This window comes from Cucumis melo, chromosome 12 (genome assembly GCF_025177605.1).
Source record: "Cucumis melo cultivar AY chromosome 12, USDA_Cmelo_AY_1.0, whole genome shotgun sequence".
Lineage (NCBI taxonomy): Eukaryota > Viridiplantae > Streptophyta > Magnoliopsida > Cucurbitales > Cucurbitaceae > Cucumis > Cucumis melo.
In genome coordinates this window covers 27,264,913-27,290,094 of record NC_066868.1, presented here as the reverse complement: position 1 = coordinate 27,290,094, position 25,182 = coordinate 27,264,913, and the positions used below count along the sequence as shown (strand labels likewise).

The 25,182-nt window shown below is 34.7% G+C and overlaps 5 protein-coding genes across 5 annotated transcripts; all 5 read left to right on the top strand.

Moving 5' to 3' along the window:
- The first annotated feature begins 428 nt into the window (after positions 1 to 428).
- On the top strand, positions 429 to 6,899 carry LOC103488847 (AMSH-like ubiquitin thioesterase 1). Its single transcript, XM_051080220.1, has 14 exons — positions 429 to 728; positions 1,309 to 1,373; positions 1,803 to 1,878; positions 1,956 to 2,135; positions 2,257 to 2,324; positions 2,775 to 2,880; positions 2,948 to 2,994; positions 3,218 to 3,542; positions 3,792 to 3,881; positions 3,991 to 4,053; positions 4,163 to 4,237; positions 5,356 to 5,418; positions 6,442 to 6,494; positions 6,611 to 6,899. Exons 1-14 carry the CDS (start codon positions 615 to 617, stop codon positions 6,783 to 6,785), a joined length of 1,500 nt encoding a protein of 499 aa, XP_050936177.1. The 5' UTR covers positions 429 to 614; the 3' UTR covers positions 6,786 to 6,899.
- A 3,558-nt stretch (positions 6,900 to 10,457) lies between these two features.
- Positions 10,458 to 11,764, top strand: LOC103498161 (uncharacterized). The gene has a single exon (XM_008460702.3). The coding sequence runs from the start codon at positions 10,874 to 10,876 to the stop codon at positions 11,615 to 11,617; it is 744 nt and encodes a 247-aa protein (XP_008458924.1). The 5' UTR covers positions 10,458 to 10,873; the 3' UTR covers positions 11,618 to 11,764.
- A 2,615-nt stretch (positions 11,765 to 14,379) lies between these two features.
- Positions 14,380 to 17,841, top strand: LOC103498233 (AP-3 complex subunit delta). The gene has a single exon (XM_008460804.3). It carries the CDS (start codon positions 14,670 to 14,672, stop codon positions 17,601 to 17,603), a length of 2,934 nt encoding a protein of 977 aa, XP_008459026.1. The 5' UTR covers positions 14,380 to 14,669; the 3' UTR covers positions 17,604 to 17,841.
- Positions 17,842 to 18,345: 504 nt separating this feature from the next.
- On the top strand, positions 18,346 to 20,453 carry LOC103498310 (glycosyltransferase BC10). Its single transcript, XM_008460913.3, has 2 exons — positions 18,346 to 19,138; positions 19,640 to 20,453. The coding sequence occupies exons 1-2, from the start codon at positions 18,575 to 18,577 to the stop codon at positions 20,291 to 20,293; spliced, it is 1,218 nt and encodes a 405-aa protein (XP_008459135.1). The 5' UTR covers positions 18,346 to 18,574; the 3' UTR covers positions 20,294 to 20,453.
- A 1,771-nt stretch (positions 20,454 to 22,224) lies between these two features.
- LOC103498396 (glycosyltransferase BC10-like) lies at positions 22,225 to 24,976 on the top strand. The gene is made up of 2 exons (XM_008461019.3): positions 22,225 to 22,721; positions 24,257 to 24,976. The coding sequence occupies exons 1-2, from the start codon at positions 22,362 to 22,364 to the stop codon at positions 24,896 to 24,898; spliced, it is 1,002 nt and encodes a 333-aa protein (XP_008459241.2). The 5' UTR covers positions 22,225 to 22,361; the 3' UTR covers positions 24,899 to 24,976.
- Positions 24,977 to 25,182: the final 206 nt, after the last annotated feature.

The following is a 25,182-nucleotide window of genomic DNA, read 5'->3' as shown; positions in this document are numbered from 1 at the left end:
AGCAAATGTAATATATCTTCTTACCTTTAAAAGTAAAGTCATTACCATTGATTTTCATTGTAACAACAACGATATTTCTAGGTAATTTCAGCTACAATCAAATTGAACATCATTTGGTAGTGAAACCCATAGTAAGTTTTGATTGCAAATGATGATTTGAGAGAAACATGAAACAAAATTAAATAGGGTTTTATTGTAATGGTGCTTTGTAATTAGTGAAAGTACATTAGAAGGGCGGGAGGTAAAGAGGACATACCAAACGCGGGCAGTGGTAATTAATGCAAGAAGTCATTTTCCCGCAACTTACCAAAAAGCGTGTCATTCTTCCAAACTTGGAGGCAAACGATTTCACGTTTTTAAATTTCCAAAATTACCCTCACAAGAAATGCTGAAATGACTTTCTTGCCCTCTACGACGTAATTGCGTTTTTCTATTCTACCCCGCCAAGCCTGACGGCCGAATCCACCATTGAAGAACCCACGAGTCTTTGCTGTGAAGCTTACTGGTCGGAGTAATGATCTAGGTTTTTTTTTCAGATCACGGAAAAATGGTTATCTCAATTTCGGAAGGAAAGCGAAGGTGACAAACAAGACTTCTCTTCAGAGGGTAACAGAATGAGACCTTCTTCGGATAGAATCAACATCGCCGCCAGTACCCGGCGGGTCGATGTTGACAATCGATTTCCTCTTCGTTATTACTATCGTGTCGCGGATAATGTTTTGAAACAGGTGATTTCGCCTCTTGAATATTCGCTTTCTATTTTGCTCACCGATGTGAAATTGAGATTGTTTTGACGAGCGTTTTAAAATTGGAGGGTTTTTACAATTCTTTTCCATTTCTAAATATTAATCTTTTTTGGGAATTCGATCTTGTTGTTTGTTCTTGTGGACTGTAACTGCATTTAGTCCAGAAATGGAACGAGGCTGTTTGAAATCTTTTTGCAAAATATTTCTCAGTAGATTAAAGAAGTGCCTTGGGGGCAGTCAATGGACTTCTAGTTATTACATATAACAATATTCTCTGGAGTCATAAAACAATGAATCATGTAGTAATTTTATGATTATGTTGGACGAGTTGCTAAGCAGCTTGAAGTTAGGTTTGCAAAGTTTGTAACTTTTGATTTGAGAAAAAAGCCGGTTTCGGATAAGTTAAAAATGGGAATTTAGCAAAGTGGAGGTGGTTTATTTTTAAACTTTATGTCGTTACTGAATCGAGTATGTAATTCCCTCGCATCTTTAACTTCACGTTCTTGTTCTCTTGTCCAATTAATATTTTAATTCACCGCCTCACACTATTTTTACATTTCAGGCTGACATCTTTCGAGCAGAGAAGAACATAATCGATCTTTATGTCATGTTAATGAGATTTTCAAGGTAAAAATCTAAAACTAATGTCACCCAGTTCTCAAGCAACTTTGATATTTAATTGACATTTTGGTCTTCTGTATTGTATATGGTGTTATAATTATTATTTTTTATTTGCAAAATTATCACAATTGATTTAGCCACTATGTTACAGTTTGTTAGTAACTAGCTACTAAGTTATTGTGTAATCCGCTATCAGTTTGCAAGAACCTGATCTACTCTTCTGTTCAAGAAATGAAAGTTGGTTTCTCTCCACTATTTGTCGTTTTCTTGTTTGCTTGCCAGTTTGTAGTTTGTAGGCCACACATGGAAAGTTAAGGAAGCATGGAAAGTTAAGGAAGCAGGCTTTCTTTAACTTCCTTTCCAATTAGATTATTGTTGGTCTTTCATTGAGTATCAAGAATAACCCTACATACATTTGGTTTTTTCATGCATCAGTTTGGTCACTGAGACGATACCTCGTCATTTGGAGTATGGGACAACTCCGAAATTCCAAAAAAATCATTTTAGAAAGGTAAATTCTGCCTTTGGTTGTAATTACGAGCACTGCATTCATGTTGTCCATTACATCAACTTAGTTTGTTTATGCAGAAGCTATTAGATGCTTTGAGCGAGCTTGAAGAGTTGAAGCCAGCAGTTCAAAGAAAGGTGGATGAAATAAATGGGAAACAAAAATATCAAGTTAACGGGCGGGGTAATCAGCATCAAAATGTTTCATTGGAATGGCATTCTGGTGGAAAGCAATATTTTTCTAATAATGGCACAGCTAGGGTATATTCGTGTTAGAATTTGACCATTGTTCTTTATGATAACATTGTGAAGTAATACTGTCATTTATGCTCCATTAGAAAATAAAAGAATTTTTGTTTGTGATTGCCATATTCTCTGACAGGCTGGTAGATCATCCGTTCGAGAAATTGCTCGTCAAGGTTCAGGGCCTCAGCAATTTTCATATTCCAGGTCCTTGAATGACAAGTTCTGGAGTTTGTGCATGTCTAGTTGTTAATTTCTTATTTAATGCATCTATTTATGACAGTTTTTTTTCCAGCACAATTCCCTTTTAGCTCTCACTTGGCGTACATTGCTCTTTTGTTATTTTAGCTTAAAGGACTTGATAGCCCTATGGGGAAACGTTTTCTAATTTCATTGGGATTGGGTTGCCCTTTTCTGTAATTTCTTCACATCAATGAAATTGTCTCTAATCCAAAAAAAATTTCCAATTCTTCTACTGGGTAACGAATAAGCTTATAATAGATATCACCCTTTTTAATGCCGCAAGTATTGCAGAAATGTTAATGTGTTTTTTGAATTCTACATTAAGTTCATTGTTCTAATCTTGTTAAAGAACATGGTTGATATTGATGTGATGTGAATCTTTATTTCTCATTCCACATGTTTGTATCGTTGTAGATCTATTCATATTCCACTCCCTAAGGAGGAAACATTATCCCGTCATTCTATTTTGGGTCCCAGTGGGCTTCGTGGCCAGTGGCAACCGCCTACCATTGATAAAGGGGTATTTTCATACTAAACCCTTTTTCTAGGTTTCCTCAGAAGTATACTGATGGATTTTATGAATGTAGGTTCAGTATCCACGTATTTTGGATGTGTCTCCCGTTGACATTCCAAGGTTTGTCTTTAGTTACCTTAAACTACATTGAATCTTTACTATGTGCTCCAGTCATCACCTAGCAGGCTGTAGGTCTGTATATAAAATCAAGTTCTTACAGTTTCTCTGATTTCCAAAAACTTTATTGTCATGATATTTTTGTTTCGTACAGAAAGGAGTTTATGTTTACCTCTATTTTATTTTTGTACATAACATCTTTTTTCTCCATGTTCCATATAAACAGCTTACAACAATCAATAGACAAACTTACAATAGAAAAAGATCTTGGAAACTTGGAAAAAAAAGGATCTGATATAGAATCAATCTGCACCCAGAATAATGACCACGAGAATAATGCCACGGAAACAGATTCCTTGATCTCATTTGAAAAAGTTGAGATGCCTGCCCCTGTTGAAATTGTGCGACAGCCTTCTCCTCCACCTGTACTTGCTGAAGTTCAGGATCTGATACCTGCAATGTCACCGCAAGTTTCGGAGGTAGAATGTGCAAGAGACACTTCATTGTCGGATGGTTTTGTTCATCCAGAACCTTCTATGCAGTTGCACATTGTGAGTTACTGATCCTTGTTTTTGGTTCATTTTCTATGCCTTGTGCTTTTTAGTTCTTTCTGGAGTAGTTGGCAAATTATGAAAAAGAGAATCAGCTGTAAAGATAGCAAAAGTCGTACATGTGATGTTTTAAATTATGTATATATGAGATAAAGTTATTTTTTATGCTTAATGTTTGGAATATTTAGGGGCTATTTTATCTGGATGGAGGTATTAGATTGGTGTTTCATCCTTACAATTTTTTTTCAGTCAACCACGATGATGGAGAGTTTCATGAGGCTAGCCAAGTCAAATACTGCCAAGAATTTAGAAACCTGTGGTGTTCTTGCCGGTTCACTTGTATGTTTTGCTGTTTCTATCACCTGCACCATTTACAAATTTTAGCATTACTGGCTTTTTATTTGCTACTCTAGATCAACGTTCCAACTAATTATTCTCTTTTTTGCAGAAAAACAGAAAATTTTATATCACTGCACTAATTGTACCAAAGCAGGAGTCAACACCAAATACTGTATGTCTATGTGGTTTTTGTTCATTCGACTCTGTTTCATTTACATTTTTTTTCATCTAATGAGTATAAACTGTTTAAACTATTGACCATCTAATCATCTAATCATCAGTGTCAGGCGACAAATGAAGAAGAGATTTTTGACGTGCAGGATAAGCGTTCTCTATTCCCACTTGGGTGGATTCATGTAAAAATTTCTTACCGCAGTCGATTGTCTTATTATTCTACTTGGGCTTGTTTTATTAGCATGTTTTTTAGTTTTCATTTTAAAGTACTTTTTCTGATCTGATCGATGATTGGAATTCATTTTCAAGTTCAAGTCTTTAGATTTATTCCTTTCAAGCATGATACATTTTAAAAATAGACTGTAAACCATGACAACAAATGTTGTAAAAACATCATTTCTTTCCATCTTACCGGCTTCTGGTTTTAAAATAAAATTGCATGTCAAAAATTTTGCAACGTAATATCTCTCACTAGTCACTAGTTACTACAAAGGTCTGAAGTTCTATTATCAATATGCAACGAACAATAGTAGCTTGTGCTAGTTATTTATTGTTAGTCTGTTATGTTAGTTTTTGAGTTATGCACTAGTATTCATTAAAAACACGTCAACTGTACTAGTTATGATATCAAGGAGAATAGTTGTGACTGTGTGGACCAGTTGACATTTCTTAAAAAAATCATTATTGTTCTTGTTGTTGTTATATTTATGTATATCTTTTATAGAAATAAGTAATGATGATAATTAGACAACGGAAGATAAGGTAACCTCCCACCTAGCCAGAGATCACAAGAAACACTTGTTCAATAAAAATTTGTTCAACCTTTGATCATAGGAGTGTAATGTTATTGAAACAAAATTTGGCATTGGTTTCTTATAAAAATAATGGTACTAAAACAAAATTTATTTAACTCTGCAAGAAAATTATCTCCACCCCTTGAAATTCTTCTTGAATTTTCCTCCAAAAAAAGGCTTCGATAACATTACTCTACTTCATAGAGACTGCTTTCTCTGATTGATTTTCTATGGAAGTTTGAGATAGAAAACCAAGATTCCTTTTTGATCTCAATCGCCTCCGTCTTGAAAGTTGATGATGCTTAATACCAAAAGGGGCAGAAAGCCGACTGTTCTTACATGGATGCCTATTTGTTTCTGACATGTATATTGATTTTCAATGCTAATGTAATCAATCTGTCTTCAATGCCTTGATATTTGATCATATATGCCGTGCGTGAATTATGAATTTATGATACTTATGGCGATTTATATCTTATTTCATTGTTCCTGTTGTGTTACGTCAGACACATCCTACACAGTCATGCTTCATGTCGTCCGTTGATGTTCACACACATTACTCATATCAGGTATCTCATTTTCTTGCAAGACATAGTTAACTTGTTGGATATTTGATCAAGTATACTTCCCTCTCGCATGAATTATCAGTATAGTAGTTTGTAAGAGTGGGCCTCCGTTTAGTAACCCTTTGGTGCTATGGGTTTCTTCGTCTTCCCTTTTCTGTATGACGTCATTTTCTTCAACATGTGCCCTTTGTTTCTTTTTTTTAAAGGAAAAAATAAAAATAAAAATAAAAAGAATGTAAGAAAAATGAAAAAGAAAAAAACTCCACAGTTGATTGAAAAAAGCCCTACAATTAATTGTTCGTAGGGTAGGATAATTTCGGGAAGGTTCATTTGCCATTTGGCAGCCTTTTTTTTTTGGTATGTAAAAATCCTTTAATCTTAATTAATCCTTCTTTTAAATCCTTCCTATAATAAGACTATAAGAGATGAAGGCAGATAGAAAGTCACGTTATTTCTCTCTCTTTCACTTGTACTTTTCGTTTTTGATTCCTTGGTAATTTGAGGGACGTTAGTTTTGCTTAAATGAGATATTACCAATTATGATTTTTCAGAGCTTACTTCTATTGGCAAAAGAAAAACTTTTATATCTTTAAGGAATGAGAATGAAATGCACTCCTTTGATTATGTACGTGTATATAAACGTACTTTTCCATGATCTTGAAATGAATTTAATACCCATTTACTTATAAAATCTATGTAAACAATCTCCTTCCCTCTAGCGAGGGGAAAAAGGGAAGAGGGGCAGGTCGGGACACTCCAAGTTAAATCAAACGGTGGAGTGAGGAGTGGGATCTTTGAATCTCCCTCTCGTTTCCTTTGTGTGTGTGTGAGACAGGAGAGAACTTGGCGTGGATTGAGAAAAAAATTGCATATGCAAAGTCACGGGAAACTAAAGAGTGAGGAGTGAGGACATTTTGATTTTTGCAAACGCTTGGATGTTTCGGTGCAAGTATTACTAAATCATCTGAAATTATACATTTTCTTATGCTGTTGCTTTGGAAGCTAATGTAGATCCTCCATCTCCAGGTAATGTTGCCTGAAGCTGTTGCAATTGTGATGGCTCCCAAGGACAGTGCAAGGTATGATCTTAAATCAAAATCTTTGCCTAGTTTGCTTTGCTTGGATTCCATTAATCATTCTCTTGGAACATTCTTTAACATCATCTTTCTAATAATGTCCTTCCCGACATGAACAGATCCCATGGTATTTTCCGGTTAACAACCCCCGGCGGCATGTCAATAATTCGGCAATGCCAACAACGTGGCTTTCACTCGCATGGTCAGCCTCCTGATGGCGGACCCATTTACAAAACCTGTACAGATATATACATGGACCCCAATTTGAAATTTGATGTCATTGATCTTCGATGATCACAACCATTGAATCCCGAACCGGTATTTTTCTGGCATTCAATCAAACACTCCTAATTGTTCGTACAGATCTAAAGTTCTATCAATAGAGGCAAGCTTCTTTAATTTTGTTCACACGTACACTTCACCACCAGTGGCAATGATGTTCAGTCTTCTTTTAGCTTGAGCTTTTGTTCACCAAGTAAATTCTCGATACTAAAAGTAAAGAGATCACATTGAAGCAAACACGTTAGTAAAGAGATCTCATTGAAACAAACAGTTGAAACGAGTGTTACTTGTACAAACATGCTTGCATTATATAAGCGAGGAATTCTATACCTTACAAAATGGCTTAAGGATCCAATATTGAGGAAATTACTCATGTTAATAGATTACAAATGATGAATGGATGTTTCGGTTCGTTTTGATCTGTGAATATTAAGTTTTTTCCTTTTTTTGTCTTCTTTTTGAAAATACTTGCATTCTGATGACAGGCAATTTTCTTTTTCCATATTTGAAGTGTGAAATTCTTGTACAATCTTTTGAAAGATCAATGAAACAGTAAAGAATTTTGAGTATTGATATCACTAACATTCTAATGGAGAATGAAAGAGCAGAGATAGTGAAAAGATGAATGGCAGGAAAAGTTGGGAGAAGTGTGGAAAATCTCTTTAAACCTCATTTTTGAGATGCCACATTATAGTTAAAAAAATTGGTCCATTCATAATTAAAAAGAAGAAAGTTGATTCAAATGATTGGTTCATTTATAATTAAAAAGAATAAAGTTGCGGCATTTTTAGGTAGTAGCATTCATGCATTCAATATTCTCAATTCAACCATCAAATTTTAATCAACTTTAATGTCCTGGTTTTGAACACTACTTAGAAGTGCTTTGCAAAATCATTCTAAATCGACTTAGAAAACTTCTTTTGAAAATTGCAATTACAATTTACTTTTCAAATCATTGATCAAACTTGACGAAGAAATAGGCACATAGTAATTTGATGAGATGGACTAAATGCAACTTGGGATATATCTAACTATTTTTCTGGTACAACTCTTTCCTTCCATGTTTAAACAGACATGACATGTCAGAAATGGTACTCTACCAACATGGTTTGTATGATTCAATAATGAAATCAAGAACATTGATAGAGAACTTCCTTGAGAGGGGTCTCCTATTGTAAGCTCAACCACCAAAACGACACACTTCCAACACACCAGTTAAGGTTCAATCACAATCACAGAGTATTTTGATGCCTTCTTCAAAAAATTTGTTTCTGTTCTTCATGTTCATGTCCACTACATCATTGTTTTCTAAACCCATCCTCTTATTCTCTACAACTTGACAACACAAGATGAGGATATTGGTGTTGGCTGATGGGTTACAATGTTGTAGGCTAAGGACTTTTTTGTCATTTACCTCTTCCTCTTCCTTGCCCCTCTTGGTCCCCCTCAACCAAGATTGCTCAAATGGCAAGTTGCAAGGATTAGACCCTACTTCCCATCATTCTCCAACTCACACAAGTCAGATTTTTTGTTACTTAAAAACCAATTTCCATGCCTGCATCTGTATAATCCAAGAAATACGAACACTTTAGTTTGACTCGTGTCGAACATTGAACACCCCGACGCTTGTTGGACACGTATAAGATACTTGTTAGTGTATATTATATTAGAAATGTATCTATATTAAATAACAAAAGAACAACTCTTTTTGGGTATCTATGAGTAGCCAGTATTGGAGAGCTTTTTGACATGGAAATGAAAAGATTTGTATGCTTTAGGAAAAAGGAAACAGAGAAAAAGAAATCCTAATAGAAAAAAGGGGAAAAAAAGTGAAAGTTGGCTTCACTTAAAGCATTCTCCATTTTTATCATGTTCTCTTGCTGTAGCCTTTTGTCTTAACTAAGCATATTCTAGTGGAGACTGAAATATAGTAAAAGAAACAATTAAAAAATGGCAAAATCCAACCTTTGAAATGTTTCTATATAACTGGAAGTTCAATAGATCTTGTTAAGATCATTGACATATTTTCTTTATTTACTGCTTGTTCAGACAATGCCCAATATCAAAAAAGTATTACAATTTTGAATAAATCATTTCGGACAGCTTCCTCCTGAGTTAAATACAACCAAAGCACCTAAAAGTCAACCTAAAAAAGATCAGTAGTTAACTTCTACCTCAAATAAACTATAGCTATGTAAGATTGGCATTTAAGAAAATATGAAAAATGTTTAAAAACAAGAGATAAGTCATTTTTAGTTTAAACTGAGATGTAACTAAGAAAATAATTTCTCTCATTTGATAGGTTATCTTTACACCCTTTGCTAGTTGGGCTGTCCTTTTCCAACACATCTACAGTGTTGCAATTACTTTCATAATTCGGCTCAACTTTTTTAGCCAATCAATAAGTTAACATGGTATTAGAGTGAACGGTTAAGAAGATTCTAAGTTCAAACTCCTCAAACATTACTTTCACTGCTTCACTTGTTCGTTTAAACTTTTGGAGTCATAATGAGATGATTTTACGATATCCAAAAGTAAGATAATAATGCATCAAATTAGTTTATATTTAGAGGCTCTTCTCATCAATCAAACATAGTAAGATACCTAGGAAATGTAGCAGAAAGTTTAAGTACCAAATCCCACAACTGCTCTTCTCTTCTATTATTAGCCTTGTGAAGTTTCTTCCTTAAAGTTTACATTTTTGATCTAAGAAGGAAATGTTCAACTCTTTGAAAAGGCCACATTCTATAGAAGTTGGTGGAAAGAGGTGGTTTGTTACATCTAAAAATAGTAGTTTGCTGCATTAAATAAGACCAATAATCCACTAGTTTTACAAGTAATCTTAATCTATATATTTATCTATGACCAATCTAATAATTTTGTATTAGAAATATAGATGCATTATGATTTTCTTTTTCTTTTACTTTTTGCTCCACTATGAGAGAAATTAGCTTGGAGTTGTTGACAAGTTTTTCTTTACTGATTCAACATGGTGATTTCTTTCTACCTTTGATAATGGAAAAAACAATAATAATAATGTTGAAACAAGCCCACCTAATGTTTACAAATTCAGCCAAATAAAAAGATTAAGAATTATAAAATTGTTAAAATCACTTCAAAATTACTTTTATTATGTTTTAAAAACGTAAAATTTTTGTTTTGGATAAACGTAAACGTGAGAAAAGTGATTTTAACGATTTTAAAATCAGTCCAAAACATATGCTAGAATGGAAATTGTGTTAATTATTATTTCGAGTATATTCAAATCTTGATAATTTCTTAATTAAACTTTTCTAACTTTTCCCTTGAGTGATGTAATTTCTGTGTTGAAAATAATGAAAACAAAAGACTTTTTCTATGCTTTGGATTATTACTGTCCAAGTACACAATTGGCAAAGTCTATAATTCTGGTCTCTAATTCAATATAAAAACTCTACCAATTTCCATTTACTTTACCATCACTTTCAAATTCTTGAATCCATTTCCCTTCTTTCTTACTCTTCAAAGTAATCCTATCATTTTCTTTTTGCATCTTCTCACATGGGTTCTTCTTTTTTTTCTTCCTTTTCTTCTCTTTGATGCCATATCTTGAAGCTAATTCCTTACCCTTTCTCTATCTCTAGGTTTGATATGAAGTCTTGGGGATCCATTTTTTCATCTACTTTTGTCAGTTTGAACCTTCAAGGTTGTACAAAACAACAAAATTTCCCTTATATTCTTGACTAATTTGAGCATTATTTGTCTCACTTTTGAGTTCCCTCTTTTCACTGACATATAGCAGATTCCATCTCCATTTACTATGAGGAGTTATTAGAACATTGAAGCCCCTAATTCTTGGGCTTTTTGGAAGTCCATTTTCTTCTCCCCTTGAAACATGTGAAAGACAGATCTTTCTTTGTTTTTGTTCCTTTTCTTGTCTTCTTTAGTCCTTGAAACTATTTTCCCATTATTTTATTTCCCCCCCATCTCTTTTTCTTGACTTTCTTAAACTAGTCCTCACCTATTTTTCCTTTTTCTCACCCTCCTCCTTAAGGCCTCATTTTCTCCTCCTCTTACAAAAGTTTCAAACTTGGAAACCGGGGTGGTCGAGAGCTAACACCATGTGCTCGGAAGTATCCTCACCGAGAATATCGTTCTCGCATAATCTTATCTGTGAAAGTAGCTCACCCATGGATCAGTACGTCGAGTACAGGCGGCGAGACGTGTCCTTGTTGGATTCGATAGACTTTGAGTTCAACATCAGCATTGAACATGAATCTTCTTGTGCAGATGAGATTTTTAGTAATGGAATCATTCTTCCTATCAAAATTCAATCTCACAAACAATCTCATCCTTCACTTCCTCCTCTTCCTCCTTCCATAGATCATTCAAAGAAAATCACATTGGTGAATTCATCATCATCATCATCATCATCATCATCATCTTCTTCTTCTTCTTCTTCTTCAGATCATCAGTTAGAACAGAGAGTTTCAGAGTCCAAATCCTTTTGGGGATTCAAAAGAAGTATGAGTCTCAACAACTTTGAAACTAAAACACTATCTCTTTGCCCAATTCCACTTTTATCAAGAAGCAACTCAACTGGGTCAGTTTCAAATTCAAAATCCAAAAAGTTCAAAGATTCACAAAAGCAAAATTCTCAGAAACAGAACTCATCATCAATGCGAAAGTCGTCGCCATCGTCGTTAAATCAATACCCAACAATTCTAAAGCCTCAAATGTGCAAGAATCCAGGTGGGGTTTATGGAAATTATCATTATATTGGTCCTGTGTTGAACGTTCCTCCAAAGTTTTTTGGTTTTGGTTCACTTCTTGGATGTGGGAAAGAAAAAAAGAGTAAGAAATGACTTCTGTTCATCATTTTGTTTGTATTTTTCTTTTCTTGTTCAGTTTAAAATCAGCAGCTGGCTTTGATAATGTGTAATAGGTTTGTTACAAATTTCTATACCGTTTTTTAAGCTGATTTTTTGTGAAAGATATATTAATATATTATCAAAGGGAAAAAGAAAAACTAATGTAATTTAGATTTAGTTGTTGTTTACTTAATACCTTTTTTTATTCTTCATTTAGTACATATGTGACAATTCTTTTAATCTCGTACTTTCATGTTTGTGTCAAATGTTGTCTAATATTTTAAGTTTTGATGTTTATCTGATTAGTATGGTCTTTTTATTATTTTTATTGGATGTCGGAAATTTAGAATTGTGTTTATCCATTTAATGGTATGTTTTATTACTAGTGGATAGTAATTTTAGTTCTATGCCTTTTGCATTCGAATTATTATTTAACATATTATATACTAAATAACTCTTGGTAAAAAATGAAGCAATAGACTAAGTCTAACCAACTATAAAACATTTGCATGGAATGGTTGGAGTTGCTCAATCACTTACAAAACATTATAAGAATAATGTTTACATTTATAAGAATAATGTTTATATTATAAGATTTTAAATATATATATATATAAATGTAAATATTCAAAGAATGATAATTTGGTTTTGGTTCAAATCCTTTGAGAGTAAATTTATAATTCCAAATACGAAGATGGAATTGTTGTCGGAGTAAACCCTTCTTCTTTGCATTTGGTTTTGCTTAAGCTTCCTCTTTCCATTCCATGGACGGCCATGGCTACGATCCCTTCGATTCACTCGCAAAACTTTGTGTCATTTCCCACTCCCAAGAGGATATTTTACGTCACTCTTCTTTCGCCGGCGCCCCTAAATCCCTTGATGCCTCTGGTTTTCCGGCCTCCCAATTCCTTCAACGTCACCCCACTTGTGTTTCCACGGCTTCTCCTCCGGAAAGTTTGGAACAAAGAGAACAACTCATCACTCCTGATGCCTACCGGCCTCCACCGGAACAGTCCGGTGGACGCCGGCCCGTGGCTGTTGATGATCCTTCTGTTCAAGATGCCGCGGCGGCGGTTGGAGGTGGATGTGTGAGCAATGTTCCTACGGGAGTCGATTTGGGGAAAAATGATGAACTAGGGTTTCTCGAAGTTCAATCGACACAACAGACTGATGAAATTGAGATTATCGGTGTTCGCAGAAGCAAGGTTTCGGAGTCTGGTACTGATGGAGAAGCTGAATCGGCATCAAAGAGGTTGAAACTGTCGAATGAAGCTTTGGGCAAAGACTCTTCTGTACCTCTTGTCGGTCTCGAATCCGGTAGAGAATCGATACTGATCGAGAAATCGGTACCAGTCGGTGAAGAATCCGGCAAAATTGATGATGGAAAGGTCTCCAATGGGGAAGAAACTCACTGTAACAAGAATAAAGAAAAATTAACAGAGAAGAAAGTCGAAAATTCCCATCCTGAAGAACCGGGCGAGTATGACGGAGTGTTGAATTGCGATCCATGGAGGGAGACTCTGACATCAACATTGAACGGGTTGATTTCGAAGGAGAAAGATGATGATGCAAGCTCGTCTGGTGAATCCGGGAGGGGCAATTCCATTATCATGGAAATCTTGAAGATTGTGTCACAAGTAGAAAGAAGTGATGAAGACGAGAAATTAGCTAATATGGACCTTGTTGAAGTGGCAATGAGCCGTGGAATGACATTTCCTCGGCCGTGTTGGTGGCCGGAGGAGTATGGTTACAACAGATTCGGGAAGAAAAATTGAAGGTAAAATTATTAAGATGAAGAATTTATTTTGGAAACGAACATTTCTAAGATGAAGAAATGTGTAGTTAGTTCTTGAAATGGTCGAATGTTTTGTAGCATCAAATCAAATCAAAACAATGCGTTTTTGAGATGCTGTGGATAGTGAATTTATGGTTTGTGTTTTGTGAAGACTGACTGACTGACTTTGAAAGTAAATGATTTTGATTCTTCTTCCATTTCATTGGTGTTCTTCTTCATCCTTATGCTTTATATTAATGCTTTATTGTGTTGATTGTTTAAACAGGAAATGGTTTGAAATTTGTCGAACTCAATATGAATCACACATCATTGATTGGTATATTTGGTGTATTTTCTTGCATCTCTTACAAACTTCATTTCAGTTCTAACAAAACAAACATATCCCACAGCTCCATCTAGTTCTTGGTTTATAAAAATTGAGTCTTTTCTATCTAACTCCGCATTTTTTGTGTTGAATTCTCATAGACTTCAACTAGAATTAAGTTTAGGTGTAAAAAAGATGAAAACTATAGTTAAAATTAGAAAAAACTAAAAACGAAGTATAAATTGTTTTAAGCAATTTCAATTTAAACTCTCATTTGAACATTTGTAGTAATGTGGAGGAAGTTGAATGGACAGTGTGATAAATAATGGAGTGATTTTCCAAAAGTTTGATACCCAATTAGGTTAACTAAGAGCCAATATTTTGAATTGTCTTCTAAATTTCTAATCTAAAATTTGTATTCATGGACTAGAGTATAAAACATAACTTATCCTCATATGTAGAATTGGAAAGTGTCCAAAGAAATAATGTATATTTATTTAAATAATATTCAATGTTTAGATAAATCAACAAATCAGAGTGGCGCAGCGGAAGCGTGGTGGGCCCATAACCCACAGGTCCCAGGATCGAAACCTGGCTCTGATAGATTTCAAGAGTGGCTTCCGTGTTTTACCTTTTTTCCTTCGAAATTCTTTTCGAGTAGCACACAAGCCCATTTCAGTAATAGAGCGAAAACCCAAATCCGGATCATTGTCTCTTCCCATTTTTACAATTTTATGGCGCAGCTTCTAATTTTTTTTTGTTTAATTCTTCAATCTTGTCCCTCGAAATCACTGTTTCCTATTGCATAAATCGAGCTACACCGAATGGAACTGATTTAATTGATTTCTCCGATCTATCGTTCTTTCTTCAACTATGAAATTCTAGCCCAAATTCCCATCTGGGTATTGGCTACACAGACATTTGAGTGACTAGTTTCGTCTCTATCAATGGCGGGTTCATCTCTCATGGACAGTCTCTTCCAGCGAACTCTTGATGACCTTATTAAAGGCCTTCGCCTTCAACTTATTGGCGAGTCTGCTTTTATCTCCAAGGCCATGGATGAGATTCGTCGCGAGATCAAATCTACGGACCCTCAAACTAAGTCCACCGCTCTGCAAAAGCTCTCCTATCTCAATTCCCTTCACGGTATCGATATGAACTGGGCTGCTTTCCATGTCGTTGAGGTTATGTCATCTTCTCGTTTCGCTCAAAAGAAGATCGGGTATCACGCTGCGTCCCAATCGTTTCACGAAGCCACCCCAGTTCTGCTCCTCATTACCAACCAGCTCCGGAAGGATTTAACTAGTACCAATGAATTCGAGGTTAGTCTTGCTCTTGATTGTTTGTCAAGATTTGCAACTGTTGATCTTGCTAGGGACTTGACACCTGAGATTTTTACATTGTTGTCGAGTAGTAAGGTGTTTGTTAGAAAGAAGGCAATTGGTGTGGTTTTGAGGGTTTTTGGGAAATACCCAGATGCTGTTAGGGTGTGCTTTAAGCGTTTGGTTGAGAATTTAGAGAGTTCAGATCCCCGGATTTTGTCTGCAGTTGTGGGGGTCTTTTGTGAGCTTGCTTCTCAGGACCCTAGATCTTATCTTCCATTGGCACCTGAATTTTATAGAATTTTGGCTGATAGCAAGAATAATTGGGTGCTCATTAAGGTCTTGAAGATATTTAAAAATCTTGCTCCATTGGAGCCTAGATTGGCCAGGAAAATTGTTGAACCTATAACTGAGCATATGAGAAGAACAGGTGCAAAGTCATTGTTGTTCGAGTGTATTAGGACTGTGGTGACAAGCTTGTCTGATTTTGAAACAGCAGTTAGACTTGCTGTTGAGAAAACTCGAGAATTTTTGGTTGATGATGATCCGAATCTTAAGTATCTTGGATTGCACGCTCTTTCAATCCTTGTGCCAAAACACTCGTGGGCAGTTTTGGAGAATAAAGAGGTTGTAATCAAATCTCTAAGTGATGTGGACCCAAATGTTAAACTTGAGTCCTTGCGGCTTGTGATGGCTATGGTTTCTGATAACAATGTAACTGAAATTTGCAGAGTTTTGGTGAACCTTGCGCTTAAATCTGATCCTGAGTTTTGTAATGAAATTCTTGGGTCCATATTAGCCACATGTGGTGAGAGTGTGTATGAAATCATTATTGACTTTGATTGGTATGTGTCACTTCTTGGAGAAATGTCAAGGATCCCATATTGCCGAAAGGGGGAGGAAATTGAAAATCAGCTTATAGATATTGGTATGAGGGTCAAGGATGCAAGGCCTACACTTGTCAGTGTTGGCCGTGATTTGCTAATTGATCCGGCATTACTTGGTAACCCTTTCATGGATAGGATACTATCAGCTGCTGCTTGGGTATCGGGAGAATATGTGCAGTTTTCCGGCAAGCCATTCGAACTTCTAGAGGCATTATTACAACCTCGCAGTAATCTTTTGCCACCATCAGTTAGAGCAGTTTATGTTCAGTCAGCATTTAAAGTAATGATTTTTTGTTTAAATTCTTACATTCAAGAGCAAAACATTGACTCCTCTTCCTATATTGATACATTGGTAGAGAATGGTTCAGAATCTATCTCTGCCAGGGAATGCCAAGATGCTTCTGCTTTAGCATCATGTGATGTTTCTGATCAATTTGAACAGGTTGAAGTGTTCAACCCAAGGGGGTCAAATCAACCACCAAAAGTTACTTTTGCGGAAAATGACAGGGAGACATTGACTCGTGTCCAGACATGTACATCTGCATCGTTAGAGGATAATAGTTCATCTCTTGGATCAATAGTTGAGTTGTTGAATTTTATTCAGTTTTCTTTGGGCCCTTTAACGTGGAGCCATGATGTTGAATTGCTTGAGAGATCTAGAAACTTGCTCAATTTTATTGATCTAATTAGGCAACAGATTCCTGATGGCCTAAATGAAAAGGATGGGAGTGCAGAAAGGGAACTCGCTGAAATCTCCAAAATAGTTGAACTGATTCTTGATGCCTTCTCGGATGACTTTGGCCCAGTCTCAATAAATGCTCAAGAAAGGGTTCCAATTCCCGAAGGATTGATACTCAAGGAGAATCTTGATGATTTGAAAATGATATGTAGTGATATTGAGCTATCAGAAGGCTCCTATTCTTTTGGAAATTCTCTCTATGAGGAAAAAGTCGATTCATCTATATTATCCCAACAGATCCCGCAAGAGTCTGAATCATCGAATGCAACCACATCTCTTCTCTCCGAACACCGTAAGCGGCATGGACTGTATTATCTTCCATCAGATAAGACTGATGATGCCTCCAATGATTATCCACCAGCCAATGAACTCAAGGAACAAGATATTCTGGATGATGATGCTGCCCACCTTGTCAAGCTTGCAGAACGGTCACTTGCAATGAAGAAAAAGTCTACTTCAGCCAAACCTAGGCCTGTGGTGGTGAGACTGGATGAAGGAGACGAATTGCCTGTTACAAGGAAGAAACCTCAGTTGAACGACGAACAGCTATCTGATGCAGTTCGTGATGTTCTTGTGGGTAGTGATGCAAGGCCTACTTCCTCGCAAACAGACCAATCTTCCAAACCTTCTAACAGGAGAAAAGGAAAGGAGAAACAGAATGCTGGTAATCCTTCGGATTCAAAAGAAAATTTGGGCAATGTTGAAGAGCAATCCTCCAACATGGTAGATACAAGTTTGAGAAGAACACATCGGCATCATGGAAAAGATGGCAAACAAGCAAGTCTTGAAAAGAACAGTGAGAAAAAGGATCAAACTCATAAAAAGAGCAAAAGAACGAGTAGTCAGCGGCATGGTAGACATAAAGCTAAACAAAGTGGGGATACTTCATTACCTGTGGCTTCACAGACAGTTATACCCGATTTCCTTTTATAGCTTGAAAAACCCATATCAGATTTGCTGCAGAACGTTCTGACGTAATAACCAGTTTGATTTCCAAATTCTCATGTGCCATGGGTAGTTCTGCCGTAAAAATTTATTGATTTTTTTGGTGTACGTTTGGGGGTGCTTTTAGATTGATATGTTCCAGAATAGATGTCCATTTTAGAAACAGAGTTTCATATTTGGGATTGTCTGGTTTCTGGTATTGATATGAAGCATTTTTTCTTGAAAATTTGTGTATAATATATATCGTAGTGGTGGTTCCAAATTTAAGTCAAGTATGGCCAATTTTGAGCTGGTGTTAGTTGATGGCAGACGTTGCTGGATAGATTTGAACTTCTTAAATATTAAAAGCAAAACATCACTCCTTAGAAACAAAGGTATTTATACTAAAAACATGTTAGTATTGTCTGTTTTGCCTTTCTTTTGAGTACTAGGAAAGAGACCAAAAGAGAGAATAAATTGCTTCAACTTTCCTGAGTTGAGAGCTACCAATAAAGCAAGAGGAGGAACGTGGTGAACCCTTAAAACGATGGAAGAGTGTGCATGAAGGGTCTAAAGTCAACCACTTGGAAATGGCAAATCCAATGGAAAGGAAGACTTTTAGAGAGCTATTAGCAAAGTTAATCTCGCAGAAATACTCACTAATCATATATCATAATATCGAACTCGGCTTAATGGATCTGATAGCTTTGATTTTAGCTAATTATTAGTTTAACTAATCATATATCACAAACACGTTCACATTTTCATTTGGGACGATGTGTTTTGCATGCTTTTTATGCCCTTCTTGAACAAAGCCGACAGAGAAGACTTTTGGAGTGGAGATCACATGATTTCTTACTAACTTTCGGTTCAAGTTACTTCTTTTTCACTACTCATCCAACTCTCTACTCTCTTTTATCGTCTTCTTCATCTTCTTACTCTTCTTCATCTTCTTCTTCTGGTCAAAAGCCAGAACCGAAATGGCTAATGAGCAGCTGAAGCATTCTACATCTCAGTTTTCCCAAATCTTCCATGTTTTCTTCTTACTTATTGGCTTCTCCATTGGAATGGCTGTCAGTTTGAACCTCAAGAGCTTCTCATCATTCAACATCCAGCTCCCCAACTTTTCCTTTCCATCTTCACCATCAACAACACTAGTGTTTGTTAGACAGCAACAACCACCTCCGGCCTTATCGTCACCACCACCACTTCAACCGCCATCTCCTTCAGTTGACTTCTACGAAATGAATAATTTTTTCGAGGTGAACGTAGAGCCCCCTCTAATGCATAGAATGAGTGATGACGAGGTGTTCTGGAGAGCATCCATGGTTCCAATGATCAAAGAATTTCCATACGAACGTGTGCCAAAAATTGCTTTCATGTTTCTGATAAAAGGGTCATTGCCTTTAGCTCCTTTGTGGGAAATGTTCTTCAAAGGACATGAACACCTCTTCTCAATTTACGTGCATACTCATCCATTGTATAATGTTTCCTCTTCTCTGCCTCCAAACTCTGTCTTCTATGGAAGAAGAATCCCAAGCCAGGTGAGGTTGTTAAAGCCTTTCTTTTCTAATTAAATCACAACAAATCGGTGTTTTTTTACCTAAAAAATTTATATATATTTTTAGTTTAAATTGAAATGTTTAAACCTCGATTTAAAATATATCAATTGAATTATGCTTATATCGGTAATTAGTGACTTTTAAACTCTTTACGGTTTTATAAAAAATGGAAAAGTAGTTTTTCTATTAAAAACAAAACATTTAAATAATTTTAAGTTTTAATTACTTTTGTTATGCATTTTACAATTAAAAAGAATACTGCATGTTTATGTTATTGAAAAATTGGTAACAAAAACGATTAAAAAGTTTTCAAATATTTATATAATCTTGGAATTTTTATTGATGACAATAGTATTTAGTGAAAGAAAACAGATTTCCAATAATCTGAAGAGAACACTATTGATTTATGCTTTCTTATACTAATTTTTCAAATATACATTTTCTTATAAGTTTTAAGAAACTTTACGATTTGAATGAACATAGGCAGTGCAATGGGGGAGACCTTCCATGATCGACGCGGAGCGCCGCCTTCTAGCGAACGCCCTTCTCGACTTCTCTAACGAAAGATTCATCCTCCTCTCAGAAACCTGCATTCCTCTCTACAACTTCACCACCATCTATAACTACCTCATTAATTCCCAATACACCTTCGTTTCTTCCTACGACGATCCCCGAAAAATAGGTCGTGGTCGATACAACCCCCGGATGTTCCCAATCGTATCGATCGCCGATTGGCGAAAAGGGTCGCAGTGGTTTGAAGTAGATCGAACGGTGGCCATCGAGATAATCTCCGACACGACATATTACCCTATTTTCAGGGAGCACTGCGGGCCGCCATGTTACATGGACGAGCATTACATTCCTACGTTGGTTAATATTGTTTTGCCGGAGCGGAATTCCAACCAAACCGTTACTTGGGTTGATTGGTCCAAAAACGGTCCGCACCCGGGCAGGTTTGGGCGGCGGGAGATCTCGCTCGAGCTTTTGAACCGGGTTCGGTTTAGTTTTAATTGTAGTTATAATGATGGAAAAAACGACACCGTTTCACTATGCTTTTTGTTTGCTCGGAAATTCATGCCCGATTCTTTACAACCTCTACTCAAGATTTGGCCGTCACTATTGCAAGGTTTGATTTAAAGCTTTTAACTATATAATCATATAATGTTTGGTAAATTATGAAAACTCATTCAATTCCTTTTCACACAAATTGATGTAATCTTTATTTGAATTATAGTATTATACGAAACAGTTTTTATTTGGATTTCATGAATTTAATTAACGAGACCATTAATTAATTCGGGTAGATCCTACTAATGAATCATATTATTTAAATAAGTTAGAAGGTAAAACTTGTATATACTTTCGTAAAATGTACACCGTGAATTAAATTTATATCAACGTGTTACACATTTTCACGTTTTTATGAGTTTGATATCTAAACAATAAAGTGAATAGATAGTTCTATTATGTAAAACCATAAAAAAAAAAAATTACCAATAAAAAATGTCACTGATCTAAATATATCATATTATAACTTGTTTAGGGTTAGGATTCATAAATTCTAAGACGAGATCAAAGACTTCTTACTCACATATTTATATATTAACATATAAAAGCAACCATTATCACGTTGCCAATTTTATATTTTGTTTACAATACATTATTTCTTTAACTATCTAAGATGTCATAATCATTCTAATTTATTGTGGATATTTATTTTAAAATTAATTTCTCACGAGTTTTCTACACCTAAATGTTGTAAAATTAGATAGATTGTTCCATGAGATTACTCAATACGTATGTAAACTTATTCGAATACTCGTGTATATAAAAGAAAATGATTGACAATTACAAAATTTGATAAACTAGAAGAATTATATATATGTATGTATATGTATATGTATGTATTTGAAGCAATAATAAATTTATCTTGAAATATGTAATGTCTACAAGCTGCCTAAGGGGCGAAATATATAGTCAACGAGGAAAGACTACACATAATAATGATGAAAGTAAACTACGTGTTGACACAATTAATACTCCACCATGTATCTTACTCAATCCATATGGAAAAGAAATAAATAAATGTCTCCTTTTGCAATTTCTTATTTAAAATTGATTTTGTTTAGCATTGAAATAAGGCTAAATCTAAACGATATAATAAATGTGAAGCTCGACAGGACTGAAAATGTTGAGGTCTCAATTTTATGAAAATGTTGCTTAAAATGTCTATAAATATCAATGTCGATAAAAATATCGAGGAGATGTCAATATCAATGAATATTATTCATAGAAAGTTTATAAAACATGAAAATTCAAATTCATATTTAAATTAATAAGCAAATTAAGTAGACACCAATAACTTACAAATAGAATATAGATCAATGGTATAGTATTTGAGGTTTTTAAAGAATAAACAATAAGGTTTCACAATTGATTCTAATTGTCTCTAAGAATTCATCTATTCATTTGTTAGATAAATGAAAATTTCAAAGTTGATTATATTAGTGAAACAAAATATAATTAACTTAATAATTTTGATAATTTCTAACATTTTAGAACTTATTTTGAATTATATATATATATATATATATAATAAACAGATCCTTAATTCAACATCCTTCTATCTTAAAAAAGATTATTCAACTTTATTTTAATAATTAGATCATAAATTAATATTGATAATTTTTATTACTATATGATGACATAAATACAATTTAACATTTTATAATTTGAAGTACGTGCAACTTAGTTGGCCTCAACACACACATTGCAATTAATATCAGTGTTCAACTACGAAACAACATAGAGGAATGTTATTTGGGTTTCTTAAACACATTGATTAATGTTGGTGTAGCAGTATTATATATGTTGTCAATATCCAACCTTTGATAGTGGCCGCCACCTTCTTTTTTCTTCCACCATTATATTGCATTAAAAAGTGGAGTTATAACGAACTAATAAATCCACACTAATCAATCAATCAATCCCCAGACCATTTTATTTTGCTCTTAATTCCCCACACAGCCACGCTTAATCAAAATCTCAGCACATGGCGGAGCCGACGGGGAAGGTTCAGTTTCATCATCAACAACTCAGTAGCCTTATATCGCACTTTCTTGTGTTCGGGTTAGGATTGGTTATTGGGACTAGTTTTCATTTCTCGATCAGCGGTAGTTTAATTTCTTCCAGTAATTTTGAGCTGATGAGACAGTACTGGCCGGTTACTCCGCCGCAACCGGCACCGGTGGTGGTGGGGATGAGAGAATTTAGGAGCTCAAAAAGTGTGGGGCAAGAGATGATGATGAGTAGTAGTGAGGGCCCTCATCCCCCGGGGGATCAGTTGGTTCACCGGATGAGAGGGTTACCGGCGGTGAAAGGAATTATTAGGGGGAAGGTGGCGTTCATGTTTTTAACGAGAGGGGATTTGCCGTTGAGGCCATTTTGGGAAAGGTTTTTCAATGGAAACGAAGGATTATACTCAATTTATGTGCATTCTGATCCTTCTTTCAATGCAACTTTCCCATTAAATTCTGTCTTTCATGGACGTACCATACCTAGCAAGGTTAGTAACTAAAACCTACTTTTTCTCTCTTTCTTCTCTTATTTATTCATTCTTAGTTTACGTCTACCTTCCACCCATCTCCATCTCCATGCATCCTCTTTAATAACAAACTAACAACAGTCGTATTTCAAAAAGATAGATAATTTTTTCACATGAAAGTTTATATGATTTGGAAACTTCTTTACAAACATAGGTAGCAACTCTTTTCATCTTTTGATATTTCTTGAAAATCTATAAATGTTCATTTGTGAAGTAATCGTTGATGTGTTGACGAAGATACAGAACGTCTCAATTTTACAAAAATGTCATATGTTAAATGAATATTTAAGGTAATAAATAAATATTTTATGCTTTTTTTAAAATAAGTATTTTTAAAAATACCACAAATTTTAAACTATTTATAAAATATAATAAAATTTATCAAGTTACATTTAGGGTTTTTTTTTTTTTGCTATATTTTGTAAATGATTTTAATTTTTGCTATCCATAATAATTTCTCTTTAAAAAAATGTTTCGAAGGTTTATTGTTTACCTTACCTTCACATATTTTGTTTTTTTTTTTTAATTTACTTTTTTATAGTTTTTTCCATATAATATAAATGTCGATGTTGTTGAATCCATGAAAAAGAAAAATGAGTAACATAATTTTGAAGAGAATTGTTTTTGAAATAATATATACAATTTAAAAATTATTTTAAATGACAAACTGTTAAAAATATTTATAAAGATAATAAATTTTGATAGACTAATCTATAATAGGTAATGAATAGACAATGATAGACATTTATTCGTGTCTATTAACATACATCTACTAATGATTGATAATAGATAGTCTATTGTTTTTGTTAATATTTTGTTCTATTTTGTTTTATTTGAAAACAATCCTAAAACAAAATTAAGCTGTAATATATTAAAAACTAAAACAAATTCATAAAAAGCGTAAAAATTATATACCTTAAGTGTATATATATTATAATTTGAGTATTCTATTTATATATATATATATATTTAGGATAGAGTGATTTATAGCAACATTTTAATTTGAATTTTGAAAGAACACAAATAGAACTAAAAGTGGTTCTTAAATTCTTTTTTTTTTACTCGAAAAATAAATTTAGATAAACAAGTTGTAATTTAAGACATTAAAATTAAATAGGATCGATAATATGAACATAAATCAACTAGATTAGAAACAAAAACAAAAGATTATTAAAAAATTTTACCACCGTATTATTATTTCTAAAACAAATGTTAAGATCACATAAGAGAAGATTTAATCCTCATCTAATTAATTAAATAAAAGAATTACTATACGTATGATCAATTCTTAAAATAATTTTGTTAGGACGAAAACGAGAAGATCAAAACTTCAAAAACCCTAAATTCACCTAACTTTGATGTTAATTAATATCGTTGGGAATATTATTATGAGACAAAAGCAAATTGATCATGACATGTAATATTTCATGTCAACAATTCATATGTTGTCTTTTTAATTGCAATAATTAAACAAATAGTGGATATAAATTTGATAGGTAGTTGAATGGGGGCAACCAAGCATGATTGAAGCGGAGCGACGGCTCTTATCCAACGCTCTTCTCGACGTCTCTAACCAACGATTCCTCCTTCTTTCCGAGTCCTGCATTCCCGTCTTCAACTTCACCACCGTCTACACTTATCTAATGGGGTCGGCTCATATCTTCGTCGAGTCCTACGACTTACCTGGCCGTTTGGGCAGAAACCGGTACAGGTCCAAAATGCAGCCAACAATCATTGAGACCCAATGGAGGAAAGGCTCCCAGTGGTTCGAAATGGACCGACGGACGGCGACGGTGGTGGTGGAGGACCGGAAGTACTTCCCACTGTTCCAAAAGTACTGCCGCCCGAATTGCATTTCGGATGAGCATTATTTGGCGACGATGATGAGTATAGAGTTCGGGGAAAGGAATTCGAACCGGACGCTGACTTGGACGGATTGGTCGAAGCATGGGCCTCACCCGACGGGGTTCGAGAGCGAGGATGTGACGGTTGAGCTTTTGGAGAGGATACGGGACGGCAGCATGTGCGAGTATAATGGAGAAAGAAGTAGAATTTGTTATTTGTTTGCGAGAAAGTTCATGGGAAGTGCTTTGAATCGGCTGCTGGAAATTGCTTCTCAAATCATGTTCATCCATTGAATTCACTTCCCTTCTTCTTCTTCTTCTTCTTCTTCTTCTTCACTTGTAATGTAAATCAATTTTCAGTTTTTAGGCAATTATACTATCCTACAAATACCTTCAAATAATCTAATTAGCATTTTATAGATCGATGATTAGGTTTCTATCTTATATAATTTAAAACTTTACTAAAAACAATAATCTACCAAATTTCTTTTTGTTTCCTTTAATAAACGATTAGATTTTAATAACTTATATGGACGATTATCTTTCACTTTCATGAACAACTATTTTAGGATCATCTA

Coding starts and splice junctions, on each gene's coding strand:
- LOC103498161 (XM_008460702.3), top strand. CDS start 10,874: ATGTGCTCGGAAGTATCCTCACCGAGAATATCGTTCTCGCATAATCTT.
- LOC103498396 (XM_008461019.3), top strand. CDS start 22,362: ATGAGACAGTACTGGCCGGTTACTCCGCCGCAACCGGCACCGGTGGTG. Junction 22,722..24,256: donor GACGTACCATACCTAGCAAG/GTTAGTAACTAA, acceptor TAAATTTGATAG/GTAGTTGAATGGGGGCAACC.
- LOC103498233 (XM_008460804.3), top strand. CDS start 14,670: ATGGCGGGTTCATCTCTCATGGACAGTCTCTTCCAGCGAACTCTTGAT.
- LOC103498310 (XM_008460913.3), top strand. CDS start 18,575: ATGGCTAATGAGCAGCTGAAGCATTCTACATCTCAGTTTTCCCAAATC. Junction 19,139..19,639: donor GAAGAAGAATCCCAAGCCAG/GTGAGGTTGTTA, acceptor GAATGAACATAG/GCAGTGCAATGGGGGAGACC.
- LOC103488847 (XM_051080220.1), top strand. CDS start 615: ATGAGACCTTCTTCGGATAGAATCAACATCGCCGCCAGTACCCGGCGG. Junction 4,054..4,162: donor AGGAGTCAACACCAAATACT/GTATGTCTATGT, acceptor TCTAATCATCAG/TGTCAGGCGACAAATGAAGA. Junction 5,419..6,441: donor ACACACATTACTCATATCAG/GTATCTCATTTT, acceptor CTCCATCTCCAG/GTAATGTTGCCTGAAGCTGT.